The 14,528-nt window shown below is 39.6% G+C and overlaps 1 protein-coding gene across 1 annotated transcript; it reads right to left on the reverse strand.

Annotated features, from left to right (window-relative positions):
• Nucleotides 1-28: 28 nt before the first annotated feature.
• LOC129146286 (glutathione S-transferase-like) lies at nucleotides 29-14,026 on the reverse strand. Its single transcript, XM_054698150.1, has 6 exons — nucleotides 13,940-14,026; nucleotides 10,120-10,171; nucleotides 8,489-8,621; nucleotides 5,528-5,669; nucleotides 2,452-2,583; nucleotides 29-199 (listed from the first exon to the last, which is right to left on the reverse strand). The coding sequence occupies exons 1-6, from the start codon at nucleotides 14,024-14,026 to the stop codon at nucleotides 29-31; spliced, it is 717 nt and encodes a 238-aa protein (XP_054554125.1).
• Nucleotides 14,027-14,528: the final 502 nt, after the last annotated feature.

The raw sequence follows: 14,528 nt of genomic DNA on the forward strand, positions 1-14,528 counted from the left end.
TATTGAGTTCTTGAGAACTCTCCATTTATTAATACTCAGCTACTACAGTGCCCATGTTTTTAAGAAACATGCCATGATCAAATTTGAATATATTCTTCACAGTCTTAATGGAATCTTCATCCAGTGGAGGCTTCCTCTGACTGCCAGCCTGGAGAAATTTGTTAATTGTAGGAATGTTACTGATTCTTGCCTTGAATACCTAAAATGAAAAAAGTATGGTATCCATGAGAAAAAAAAATATAGAAAATAAAATATAAATGACGTACATTTTTACATATGAGAAAAAAATTAAAATTTATAATCCCCATTGCTGGCAGCATTCAAGTGATGCTACTCTTGTAATATTTTTCAAAAAGCAAAAATGTACATAGGCTGTGAATAAGCAAACCTATTTTTAAGATTATATTCTAGTAATATAATCCTAAATGTGGCAAAATTCATACCCATGAAGATGCCGTTGCAACATTCCAGAGTATCCTGATATATAACTAATGAAGAAAAATCCACATTTTCCTTAAAAGCTTTTTTTTCATATTATGTAATATTTGAAAACATAACTAAGTGATTGCATAAAATTCCGTCCAATGGATATGTCTATTTATGTAGACATTTCTTAGGTATTGAAATTTCAGCTTGTTTATGATTTTTACTTAAGGCTATTGTGATCACAAGTAGACTGTTAATTGTGGAAAAACTTTAAAATAGCATAGGACTTTCTAAATAAGATGTACAGATGAGCAGCAGGTACATGAAAAGGTGCCCAGTGTCACCAATCATCAGGGAAATAAATCAAAACCACCATAAGATATTGCCTCATACCTAATACAGGGCTGTTATCAAAAAGACAAGAAATAACAAATGTTGATAAGGATGTGGAGAAAAAAGAACTTTTGCCCTGCTGGGGGAAATGTAAATTGGTCACTATGGAAAGCAGTAATGAGACGCTTCAAAAATGATCCAGTGTCTGATCTTGGAATTCTTATTCTGGGTACTTATCCAAAGGAAATGAAAATACTAACCTGAAAAGATATATGCACACCCATGTTCATCACAGCATTATTTACAATAGCCAAGACATGGTAACAGTCTAAATGTCAATCAATGAATGAATGGATAAAGAAAATATAGATACACAGTAGAATTATTTTTCAAGCCTTAAGGAAGAAACTTGTATACAAGAACATGTATGGACCTTGAGAGTATTATGCTGAGTGAAATAAGACAAAGACAAATATCATATAATCTCACTGATGTGTGGCATCTAAAAACACCCCACACCCATCTCTTGTCTCCCTAAGAACCTAAACTCATCACGGACAGGTGGTTGCCAGAGAAGGGAATGGGAGATTGGGCAAAATGGGGAGAAAAGGCTCTTTTTCTCCGCATGTTTACCAACACTTGTTATTTCTTGTTTGAGAATGTACAAAGTGCCAGTAATAAAATAAGTCTTGAGGATGCAATATATAGCACAGTGACTACTAATACTGTGTTGTATATTTGAAAGGACTCAGAGTATATCTTAAAAGTTCTTTCCACAAGAAAAAAAAAATTGTAGCTATGTGTAGTGATGAATGTTAACTAGACTTATGATGGTGGTCATTTCACAAATTATGCAAATATCAAATATGTTGTACATCTGCAACTAAAAATGTAATGTTTTATATCAATTGTATCTCAATTTTGAAAAATACTCCAAAAATAAACTACATTTGTATAAAAGTGAGGCAGATTAAATAACAGTACCAAAACATGCTTACAATGTATCTTGAAGTAGAAAAATTGAGACCACAAAATTATCACAATGCAAGTTTCAATTACTTTAAAAAAACATATTTTTAAAAATTTATAAAGGAATCCACCAACATAGTGGTGTTTTGAAATGCAGGCCCAGGCATCAGACCCAGTCCTGTCTCCTTCTCACAGTGTAACCTCTGGAAAGTTATTTAACAGTTCTGAGTCTTCTGTCTACTTTGAGGAGGTAGTAAATGAAGGAATGTTTATGCAGTGCTTGGTATAAAGCTGAGTATATAATAAGAGTGTAGTGATGGTATGGTAGGTGTTATATAATGGCTATGCTAGCATGAGATCTAAATCTTAAGTGTTTTCTTTCCCCTCAACTTATCTAGACCACTTTTATTGGGATCCTACTGCATTCCAGGCAAAGCCTTTGAGACTAACTCCTGCAAGAAATTGGCTTCAGATCCCCAACCTGCCCAGGTAATCCTCATATGCTTTCCCATATTTTATTTTTCAATTTACCACATTATATTGAGGTTGTCTATGTGCTTGTCTCCCCCACTAGGTGTGTTCTTTGAGGGCTTTGTACCTCTAGTGTAGGTACTGGCATAAAGAAGCTAACAGGTTCCCAAATGATGAATAAATGAACAAGTAAACAAATGACAGAAATTCGTTTCTCCCCGCAGTTCTCGGGAGTTACCTGGATAGCATTACCTGTAGCAAAGGGAAACCTGAGAGGACACTGGGTTCACACTCTTCAGCCATTAAGATGACTTCGAGGAGCTGTATATCAGCCCAGCTCAGCCGATTACCCACAAGAAAATCTTGCCCATGTTCCCTTAGCGCCTATATGATAATTGAGAAGAAGATAGAGAATTTAGGGAAATACCTAGTATATAATTCAAAGTCAGCATGCTTTTGCAAAAAGATATGTGGTTCTTAATCTATTTTTGGCCACTGGCCAGCTGTGAGAGCCTGAATAAATCTCGTCTCTCTGGGGGCTGCAATTTGTTCACCTGAAAGAGATGAAGGAGCTTAAATCCTCACAAATTGAACACTGGACATAACCTAATCTCATCTGTGTTCTTTTCATTTCATCTCCTTTCCCTACTCTAACCCTTTAGAGAGTGATTTTATCACCATATCCTGGATCAGTGGTTCTTCTAGGTCTGTGATATTCTTTCTGTCTGCTATCTTGGGATGGGTTCCTTACGTATGCTGCTCCTTTGTAGACAAAAACATTCTCACAAAACACAAAACTCACTTTCATCAGCATTTTCCTTCTATTAGTATGTATGAGCCACTGCAGTCAAAATCAGATGAATACAAAATGAAAGTTTGGAGTAAGAGGTCACTAAGGTATATTTGAGTCCTAAAACTCTGATTTTATGATCCTTGGGCATTGGGGCTAGGAGTGAGAGATGTGTGGGTACAAGTTCTGTTATCAGTTGTATGATATTGGACAAGTGATTTGTTTTTTAAGTTCTCTAGATGCCTTATCTGGAAGATGGGAATAGCAATAGCACCTCATTCCCAGAGTTTTAAAGATTAGATGGAATCTTGCATGTAGATGCATAGCACAGTGCTTGGCACTTAGCAAGCATCGTTAGTTGTCAGGATTGACACTGTTGTTAACAGTGGTGTCATCTCTGATATTTTTAAACATGAGAGAACTTCCTCTACTTTATAGTATTCCACAAGAAAAACTTTAGTCAAAACCAAATCAAAACAAACCCTAAAAGTTGGACTGTGACACAGAGGCTACCAGCGTGAGTTGGGAGAATAGAGAGCAGTTTGCAGAGGGAGTCCAATGCACTATGGTGGTGACTATGGGGGCCTTGGTGGCGGGTATGGTATGGAGACATGCACCTGAAGAGGTGTGATCCTGTACCTCTAAATCATATACGGTGTGGTCAACCGATGTCATCTCAAAGATATTGGGGTGTCGGAAAAGTCATGATGCATTTTTGCTTGAAAAACATAGAAAAAATACTTCATGACTTTTCCGACAACCCAAATAAATACAAATAAATAGTATCCAAACAAAGGCTGCGAAACAAATATCTCATTTACTGGATACCAAAAAACAGATAATGTAATATACACTGTTAAGAGAAAGGTGTTAAGAAGTGCACTCTTGGGCCTCCCCTGGTGGCGCCGTGGTTGAGCGCTGGGCTGTGAAGCTGCCTGCAGCCTCTCCAGTGCCAGTTCGATCCCCGGCCACCAGCGGGGGTTCCACATGGCTCGCAGACCTCTCCTGCCGTGCCCGCTGCTCCCCTCAGCAGTGTATTTCGTCACTCTGCCTATTCTGTTCCCTGCTCTGGCTCTGGTAAATTCTCTCTTCCTCCCGCGCTTCTGACTGTACCCAGTGCTTATATAAATAAATAAATAAATCTTTTTTTTTTTTTTTTTTTAAAGTGCACTCTTTATTCTTTGGAAAAATAAATCACTTCAGTCATTTCGAATTGTGGTGTTAAATTTCCCTCCCTTTGTCAATATTTGCAAAATTCTAAGACAAAAATCTTCTGCTCTTTTAAATACTTTTGAAAGAATGATAAGGACAGAGTCTAAAGTTAGACTGTTCACAGTTTGATTCATCTTCCATCTTGGACCAAGAGAACTAATAACTCACTAAAAGTTATTAAGGGAAAAGAATAGCCTAAGGAGTTAGAGTAGCTGTCATCTATGACAAATTCGTATAATGTGCGTTACCTGACTGGGCTCTAAAATTGCTGATATGATAAATATATTTAAAAGTTATATATTAAATCATTCAACTAGAACCATTGTTTCTTAACCCAGAAGGACTGATTAAGCCAGCATGACAAGTGGGGTTGGAAAACTCATCTGGTTCATTTTTTTAACAAACTATTATTTTTTTACAATACTTTCCTAGGTTTACTGATACAATGAATGCAGCTGGAGAATAAGAGCATTGATAACTAAAGCGATCATTCAGCTCTTGTGTTAGAGATGACACTTTTTTCTTAAAGCTCAAGATTTTTTTTTTTTAACTTTTTTTAAAAGATTTATTTATTTATTTATACAAGCACTGGGTACAGTCAGAAGTGTTGGAGGAAGAGAAGAATTCACCAGAGCCAGAGCGGGGAGCAGAACAGACAGACTGACGAAGTACACTGCTGAGGGGAGCAGTGTGCACGGCAGGAGAGATCTGTCGCACCATGTGGGACCCTCGCCGGCGGCCGGGAATCGAACCTGTGCTGCAGAGGCTGCGGGCAGCTTCGCAGTCCAGCGCTCAACCACTGCACCAGGGGAGGCCCTAAAGCTCAAGCTTTTAAAGATATATTTAACTATTAAAAATGCAATGACAGATGAAAAATGGTGTTTTTTAAAAACAATTTTTTCTCAACTCTTAGAATATTGCATAGAATTCTGCTAAGTCTTATGAACTACCCGAAACCCTGATACTATCAAGTGTATTTTGGATATAATATCCATCCCATCCTCATTCTCAGCTCTCTAAGTAATGTGGGATTTCTTCCACCTAGAATCCTCTTTTTGTAAGACCCTATTTTACTCCAGAACTAAATCAGGCAACTGAAATTTTTAACAACACCAGAAATGCATGAAATCCTTAAAAATAGAAAATTCACAAAAATGGGGTAGAAGCAAGGCCTATTTGTTTTGTAACTACAACTGGGGAAGAATTTTGTTTTCACAAAGTGTTTTGAGATCTTTCATCCACAAATTATGTTCTTTATTCTTTAGTTTAGTTGATTTTTCTCCCCTTGATCCAAGTTCTAAAGCAGACCAGAAATTTATTGGTTACCTTCTCATAGACAGGGAAGAATCTTTCAGTGGCTCTTTCAAGAATATATTGAAGATTCATATCCTTTTCTTCAGGCAGAGAAAGTGGGAAGAACATAATCATGTCACTCAGGTCCTTCAAGCCTTCTACATACATGTCAATCCTAGAGAAAGGACAATAATTTTAAAGAGTTCTAGGTAAAGGGAACTATCATTTCATGAACCAAAGAAACCTTTTCAGTAGTACTTCAGTGTCATCTGCCTATCAGGTTTTCCAGTGTACTGTTAACTTAAATCAGGTGTTTTTACTTGCATGCTGTTCTTTTGAGATATCAAGAAAGATCAGTTTAGGAGATAGGAAAATTATAGTATTCAAATATGTGATTAGATGTGTGTGAATATCAGCTATGTAACCCTAAAGCTAATTAAAAGACACATAAAATATTAGAAGAATACCAAAGTAATAAATTAGGCAAAGATCATAATTGGTTTTTAAATGCAGTAACAGTGAGATCATCCTTTTACTAGCGTCTGTCCGGGAAGAGGTACCTAAGGACCTCCACACTTCAACAGCATCACCATCTGTAATTTTAAGTTCTAGAACAGATAGCACAAGATAACCCACAAGTTCTCACCTACCACCAGCCACAACTCTGAATGGAAAGAAGGGTATCATGTTGAACAAGGCACCAGGCATAGTAAAAAGACCATCTGAACAATGTAAAACCTCTGTCCTTTCCACGCTGTGTCACTTAACCTTTTTGAACCATAGTTCCTTTCGCTTTAACCTAGCATAGCAATGGATGACTTGAAGATATCCTCACATTCTTTGCAACTCCTGCCACTAAGAATCCACTCTCCTGTAGTATCTGAGTAGACCTTGGGGGCTTGCTTGGCCAATAGAATATGGGGAAGTAAGGTTCTGAGACTTTAAGGCAAGGTCCTACGAAGCCTTACAGCTTCCACCTGGTCCTCTCCCACGTTAGCTCTAAGGGAAGCTAGACACGTGGAAAAGTTATGTGGAAGAGAGAAACCCAGGTAGGTCCAGCTCTCCAAACCCAGGTGCCAGATATATGAGAGACTTTGAGCTGATCCTTGTCAACCCACAGAACTAAAAGAGATAATGTCTGTAAATAGCTTTCTGAGCATTAGGTTTGTTGTGGGATTATGTACTTGAAAGATTTAAAATATAAAGTGTCTAACAAGACTTACAATGATATATCAGTGAAGGTGCCATGTGTAACAATTCATTTTCAATTTATAAATATTAGTTCTGTAAAGGATAAACTACTAAACCATTTTTCATTAAAAGGAAACAGAGTTCGAGAAATGACTGCATTCAGGTCTGGAATAAGGGATGTACAGGATTAATCTGGATCATCTTGATATGCCAGATAATAAGGAAGCTATCAGAGACCACTAGGGTAAGTCAAAAATTCCAAAGAGCCACTTGGCCACTTGCCAAAATAGGACAATGTGAACATAAGTTAGAATAACAGTGGAAGTAAATTGGAACATTAAAGATGTTTCATTGGTGACTTCATATTGATAATAAAACCAACACAGGAGACTACAGGTGTGCTAAGTCATCATTGGAAAATTGGTAAAGGTTTATCATGTGTTTCCTTTATGGCACCCAGGCAACCAGACTGTAGATGAAGGGACGTCTCCTTTAGGGTAATTGTCTAGATAATAGAATAGTCTAGAAGGAATGGGGCCTCCCCTGGTGGCGTAGCAGTTGAGGGCTGGGCTGCGAAGCTGCCCGCAGCCTCTGCAGCGCCAGTTCGATCCCCAGCTACTGGAGGAGGGTCCCACATGGCGCGCAGACCTCTCCTGCCATGCCTGCTGCTCCCTTCAGCAGTGTACTTCATCCGCCTGCCTGTCCTGTGCCCAGCTCTGGTGAATTCTTTCACCCTCCCACGCTTCTGACTGTACCCAGTGCTTGTATAAATAAATAAATAAATCTTTAAAAAAAAATTAGTCTAGAAGGAATGACAGCATTGAACACGAATGGCTACTATATCATAAAGGACAGACAAGCAGACGTTTTGTGCTTCCTAATGTAGGACCACTCAATACCTATGACGTAGTCTTGACAAAGCCACTAGAACTTGAGTCAGGTAAAATCTCTGCATCCAACTATCCCTGATTGCAGGGATGTAATCAGCAGAAATTGGACAGACTCTCAAAAGCAAGAGAAAGCTCACATTGAGTTTTAAAAATAAAAGATCAATTTTTAAAACTTTAGCAAATTTCTTAAAGCTGTTTCTAAAAATAAATATTTTTAAAATAAAACAACTTAAGCAATGAGAATTTATTTAAAACACTTCACTTAGTGAATCAGGTCCGATGCTTATTGCTTGCCTGCTATTGATTTTCTAATTCTGTGCAGTAATTTACAGTTACAGGTTGCTCTTTTAAACTCCAGGTAAGACAAAACTTTTACTTTGCTGGCTTGTAGATAGGTCTGCCCCTGTAAAAGTATTGCTGTGTGCATATGAGAATTAACTAATACATGGGAAACTGAGTGGGTTATCCGCTATGACCAGACACTAATGAGGTGGTTTCCAAAGGTCATTTCAGGATCAGTGTCCCAAGTTTTAAGTCTGTGATTTACTTACTCTGTGTGCTATTCCTACCTAGTGAAGGCAAACAGATCCCCAGAAAGCCACAGATTTCAAAAACCAAATTCTGTACACGAGAGCTAATGGCTTAACACTAAATATAAACCAGAAAATAAAGAAGCATTGTAGTTGATCATGAATTGATCCTGTTGAAGGTAGATGTTGGGTGCATTGGGTTTATTCTATTCTTGTGCCTTTGATATATGTTAGATTTTTTTTTCCATAATAGAAAGTTAAATAAACAAGCATTTTCTGTTATCCAGTGAGGATCTAGACAATGTATGACTCTGCTTTCAAGCCTAGAGGACAGGTTTTCTTTTTAAAAATACTTTGTTCTAAGTTAGAAGTGATAACTGTACCAGGCTTGTTCCTTCAGATTCTGTCCATACAGGTCATACTTTGCAGCTATGTATCTTAGGATGGCTCTCGTTTCTACTAAATTCATCCCGTCAATTTCCACCATGGGCACTTGTTCATACATCAGGGTTCCACCTGAGAGCATACAAAGGAAGCTGGATTATTTCCTGTCCCTGATAGTAGTAACTGTTCTTTAACTCTAAAGGTAATATAAAATAGGGCTATGTAATCAAATAAAATATTCAAAATAATATGTACTAAGATGAAACTATGCATTCATAGGAAAATGTGTCAGACATGATCACATGATCTGGGAGATACAGAAGCTTTTGGGCAAGGATTCCTTTTCCTTCTCACTTTCCATCCCTATGACCAATCCACTACTTTAACCTCTGACCTCAGAACTGTTCATTCTGCCCCCAGATGGCCACTTCTTTCCTACCCCCTGCACACTGCCTGTTGTTTCCTGGAATCCTAAGACTCTGCTTAACCCTTTCCATTATTCTTCATTTCTTGTAAGAGAATATTTAACCTCAGCCTCCTGTAATTCAAAGTGCTCCTTGAAATTTGCCTTTTTATTCCTTCTACATTATTTGTCCTCACCACTCTCCTACATGATTGACTGTGCCCTTTCCCTCCCTTCTGCCCCCCAGAACCCCAGCCATCTCCCATTTGGGTGACAGCTTGTTTGGGCCTTGCTTTTTCAATCTTCCAAGGAATCGGGCCTCCCTGGTGGCGCAGCGGTTGAGCGCTGGGTTGCGAAGCTGCCCGCAACCTCTGCAGTGCCGGTTCGATCCCTGGCCCCGAGTGAGGGTCCCACATGGTGTGCAGACCTCTCCTGCTGCCTGCTGCTCCCCTTAGCAGTGTACTTTGTCAGTCTGCCTGCTCTGCTCTCCCCTCTGGCTCTGGTGAATTCTCTCACCCTCCCGTGCTTCTGACTGTACCCAGTACTTGTATAAATAAATAAATCTCAAAAAAAAAAATCTTCCAAGGAATCTTTGCATTAAGAAAAAAATAGTCATGGTTTCATTAAAAAGAATGCATATTCTATCTCTCTCTCCCCCTCCCTCAGAAGAGCAATAGTAAAGCTGGCTCTGCGATTTCCCCTCTTAGCCCCTTCAATTGACCTTGTTCTTTTTCCATCATTTCCCATTTCTTTGGACAGAGTTCATGCAAGAAAACCTGGCTTTTCTGCCCTTGCAACCAGGTTAAACTGTACAGTCTCTGCTCCCTAATCACATGAGTCAGGGTCCAGATGGGAGACACAACTGACAGAACCATGCTAGTTACTTTAGCAGGAAGAATTTAACATAAAGAAGTTAGTTAGGCCCTAGAGAACTGAAAGGCAGCAAAAGAACAGTGCTGTGCCATGAAGAAAGGTGGACCGCATCCCCGGGCTTTGGACACAGGTATGGAGGGGATGAATCAGCACAGCTTAGAGGCTGGTTAGAGCTTTTGTGCTTACTGCAAGACATGAGTGACTCCTTCCTCAAGCAGAGATAAGACAATACCTTCCCCACAGCTGTCACTGCTCTTATGTAGCATGTGTGTGTGTATGCCTTTCATAGTAGTGCAGAGACGAGCTCATTCTTGGCCTAAGGCAACAACATGAGTGACCAGGCTTTTACCTCACCTTGAATTAATTTCTCAAATTCTTCCCGTGTTTCAAAAAGTTCTTCCTCAAACTAAGGAATGAAAGAATACAAGAATACGTTGCTGTTAGTAGTTTATTTTTATTGCTGTAAGTATCATGGAAGAGGAGTTAAACCACCAATTAAACCGACATGTCAAGCAGTTACTGGATCTTGGCTGTCTTTTCTGCATCCTGCAAAACTAAGGAGGTGTTCACATAAAACCAAAGCAAAGGGTTTACTAGATTTAACTGAGCTTATACTGTTGGGTAGCTATAGCCTGCCATGTAAACGTTTACACTTTAATGTAGACTACTCCCTTAATTAGCTCAGACTTATTACTAACCTTCTTCTGATTTCAATTTATTAATGTGTGAAAATGAAGCTGATACCTGCTCCCAGTGGTGATGGTTGAATGAGATCATATCAGATAAGACGAGCTCACAGGCTGGGCTCAACAATAACCATTGTGTTCTTTTTCCTCAAACTTTCACTTAGGTAGTGTTTGTTATCCCTTATTTCCAGTGTTTAAAGAACACTCAAATGTTTGACCATTCCACTGTACATTCTCTGTTTAAACCCAAGAGGCTTAGAGACAGATTAAGTTGCAGCAAATCTCAAAAATGACTTGATAACAATTTGACAATAGACCTGAATGAACTCAAAACACCCTTTGTTGCATTAATTAAGGAAACCAGTATAGATTATTTCTAGTTGCTTCCAGAAAGATGTCTTGTCTGGTTTTCAGTTTTATTTTTAGAGTATTACCAATTAACCTGACGCTTTCTCTTCAAAATGGCGCAGCAGACCTCTCATAACTCGCCCGCTGCTCCCCTCAGCAGTGTATTATTTTCAGTCAGTCTGCCTGTTCTGTTCCCCACTCTGTCTCTGGTGAATCCTGTCACTCCCCACACGTCTGGCCTGTACCCCAGTTCTTGTATGCATAAATAAATAAATCTTTAAAAAAAATACACCCCCAAATTGAGCTCATTTTACACAATGCAAATTGAATATAAAATTTAAACATGATGAGTTTTTCTGTGTTATTTTATATCATGATTAGAGATGTAAAAACCCAACACAGAACTGAAAGTATTATTTTCCCCAAAGATTCTATTCTACAACCTATACTATAAAGCAATTTTTAAATTTAAATTTTAACATTTGAAGTAACAAAAAAAAGGAAAGATAGCTATATAAGGAGTCACTGGACATAATTCCTGATACTTAGTGTTAAATAGTGTTAAATTGAGGTGTTCAATCACTCTCAGTCGTAAACCCAGAAGACCAGCATTAACTAAACTCTCAGATCTAATAGCAAGAAATGCTTCAGTCTCTAGGCAATTCTGCCATTTTTACAAGACAAAAATGTATGTAAAGATGCAAAAATCTTTACTTCCCTTTATTCACTTAAGACTATTTTCAATGTTATTGTACAAGTTACAGAAACTCATTTTAGAAAGATTAGAAAATACAGATAAGCATAAAAAAAAAAAAAAAACCTTGTTACAGGCTTCCCTGATGACCTAGGGGTTAAGGCTCAGCACTATCACTGCTATGAGTTTGATCCCCAACCAGGGAGGTGACCCACCGGGTGCAGCAGACCTCCCCACTGCTCCTTCAGCAGTGTATTTCAGTCGTTCCATCTTATCTGCTTCCCACTCTGTCTCTGGTGAATCTTCTCACCCTACCATGCCCTCCCTGTACCTGTGACCTATACCCCACTTCTTTTATGCAAAAAAACACCTTTTATACTTATTAGACTTTCTCTCAAAACCAGAAGTGGTTTAGCGACATATTTTTTTCTTTATGACAATGCCTCGGTGAGCAGAGTCACAGCAATCAGAAGATCGATATGGGATCCTTACTACTTTTTTTTTTTTTTTTAAGATTTATTTATACAAGAACTGGGGTACAGGTCAGAGGTGCGGGAGGGTGAGAGGATTCACCAGAGACAGAGCTGGGAGCAGGACAGGAAGATGATGGAAAACACTGCTGAGGGGAGCAGCGGTCGAGACAGGAGAGGTCTCCTGCACCATGTAGGTATATCCCTGTCCGGCCAGGAATTGAACCCCTACTGCAGAGGCTGAGGACAGCTTCACAGCACAGTGCTCAACCTGCTGCGCCAACGGGGAGGCCCCCCTTACTACTATTTTTTTTAAGGTTTATTTATTTATACAAGAACTAGAGTACAGTCAGAGGCGTGGGAGGGTAAGAGAATTCACCAGAGACAGAGCAGGCAGCAGAACAGGCAGATTGGCTGAAATACACTGTTGAGGGGAGCAGCGGGCAAGACAGGAGAGGTCTGCTGTGCCATGTGAGTTTCTCCCTTGCCAGCTGGGAATCGAACCCATACTGCAGAGGTTGTGGACAGCTTTACAGCGCAGCGCTCAACCCGCTGCGCCACTAGGGAGGCCCCCGCCTTACTACTTTGAAAAAGAATCTCTATGTGAGGGTTTTGGGTGTGGGGGTGGGGGTGGGTCTTTTCTTTTCCTCTTCTCCAAGCCTGCTCAACAGCATCCAACACTAAGTGCAGTCTCTCCACTACCTCTTACTCTCCTGTGTTCCAAAAAACATTCTTGGTTCACAGAGAGAGTTGATTCTCCTCCCCCCTCTCATTTTCATAAGGGAAAAAAAGGCAACAGCTGACATTATAATATTGCAGCTCTTCTTTTTCAAGCCTATATTTGATACTTAAGGAAAGCAGTCCCTCAGCAAAAGAATGGAAGAACCAGGGCCAGAATCCCTCAAATTTCTATCTTTGTAAATATATATAATTTATATTGAAATAATTTTTAAAGTAACAAGCCAATTACCGAATTGATACCAAATATGAGAATATTTGAGATATCAGGGATAACCAAAGTTTAAAACAAAGCTTCCTCCATAGTATTTTCTTCTAAATCTAAAGATTACCTGTGACTTTTATGAAGTGTGAGATTTTTTTAAGCATATTTTTATGATTTCAGTTTCTCCTGTCTGGAACTTCAGGGCAACTTTGACTGTCTGGTTTGGCCAGATGCCAAGTGCTCAGAGCGTGGAGCCCAATCTCAAGCCCCAATAAGGGTGTTTAAACCCCCACAGCCCCCCGGGGGGAAGAATTGGCAGCTGCAATCCTGCAGGTGCCCAGGCTCTGGGTGTACACATGGGGTGCAGCAAAATTCAGATGTAACCTGAGGGAATTTCTGTAGCTATAGATTGAGTTTCACCAGGTGGTACAGAAACGGTTTCCCACCTGAACTTAAAATAATAATAATGTATTTTCTTCCATCCTGTACTGAAAGGCTTATGGTGTGAGACGTCATGTTAGGTGCTGCTGGGACTCCAGAGACATTGAGCACAGCCATTCCAGCAGAAGTGCACGCGCTAGCCATGGCTATCTAACTGTGAAGATATGCTATGGCTCACAGAAAAAGGAAAATTTGGGCACAGAAGGTGGATATTGACTGTAGAATTTTCTTCTAACCACTGACAAGCTAGGACGATGCCCACCCTGAATGTACAGTATGTGTTATCAGAGGATCCAAGGAAGAGCCACATGGGACTCAGAAAGCAGATTTCATTTTTTTCTGTTTTGAGAACAGTCCTTCCATCTCCTTCCCCACAGTCCTCCTTTCCTCTTCCTTTCCTCCTCGAACATTGTTTGCATCACCTTGGAACAACAACCGGTTACCACAGTGTTTGGGCACTTAATTAAACGAACTAACATTCATGCGTAGTCCAACATTTAAGCTGCTTTTTGTTCAGGAATCATGCAGAGTGTTCTACAGTGTCCCCAGCGACTTCAAAATGAAAATACTGGAAACAAATCCAGCATCTTACCTCCACTCCTGCTGCAGCCAGGAGCCATCGGATGGTTTCCATTCTGCCTCTTCCGTTGAAGTAGTGAAGCTTGGGTTTCCCTGCCATGCTTCAGGATTCCTGAAAATTAACATAGAGACTGCCACGGACAGCCAGACAGCTGATGAAGTTCTCTGCTATCAATGAAGACTCGGAGTCTAAATGAATTTGCAACAGAGGGAGGCTGGGGAGAGAGCCATCGAGAAAAGCTCTGCCTTTCACTCACCCAACCCAAGTTTTTATTAAAGATATGAATAAAGGAACAAGAAAATAGCACACAATTGTGTTTTTGCTAAAAACAGGTTAATAAGCTATTGCTGAAAACAAGTTTTTCTGATTAGTAGGGAACTTGCACTTAAGCTAGTATATCCTCAGAGAACAGGAGTCAATTCTGGAAAGAATTTCTGTTTGCAGAACTTCTAAAAGTCCCAGGACTCTGTATGCAAAATGAACAGGTACTCAGAAAATTCCAGCTCCCTTTTGGACAGCGGGATGCTCATGAGAGACTAAGACTCCTATGGAGAGGGAGGCGAGGGGAGAAGGAAAAGAGGAAAACAGAAGCTTAGAGGTT

The sequence above is a fragment of the Talpa occidentalis genome, unplaced genomic scaffold, assembly GCF_014898055.3.
Source record: "Talpa occidentalis isolate TD23 unplaced genomic scaffold, MPIMG_talOcc4v2.1 talOcc4.2, whole genome shotgun sequence".
Classification (NCBI taxonomy): Eukaryota; Metazoa; Chordata; class Mammalia; order Eulipotyphla; family Talpidae; genus Talpa; species Talpa occidentalis.

What these genes read in the sequence shown, in the direction of transcription:
- LOC129146286 (XM_054698150.1), bottom strand. Translation starts at nt 14,026, where the DNA reads ATGGCAGGGAAACCCAAGCTTCACTACTTCAACGGAAGAGGCAGAATG. An exon ending in TCTTCCCTGTCTATGAGAAG is followed by an intron (nt 2,584 to 5,527) that starts GTAACCAATAAA and finishes ATTATCATATAG; the next exon opens with GCGCTAAGGGAACATGGGCA. An exon ending in CAGGTTTCCCTTTGCTACAG is followed by an intron (nt 200 to 2,451) that starts GTAATGCTATCC and finishes TTTTCATTTTAG; the next exon opens with GTATTCAAGGCAAGAATCAG.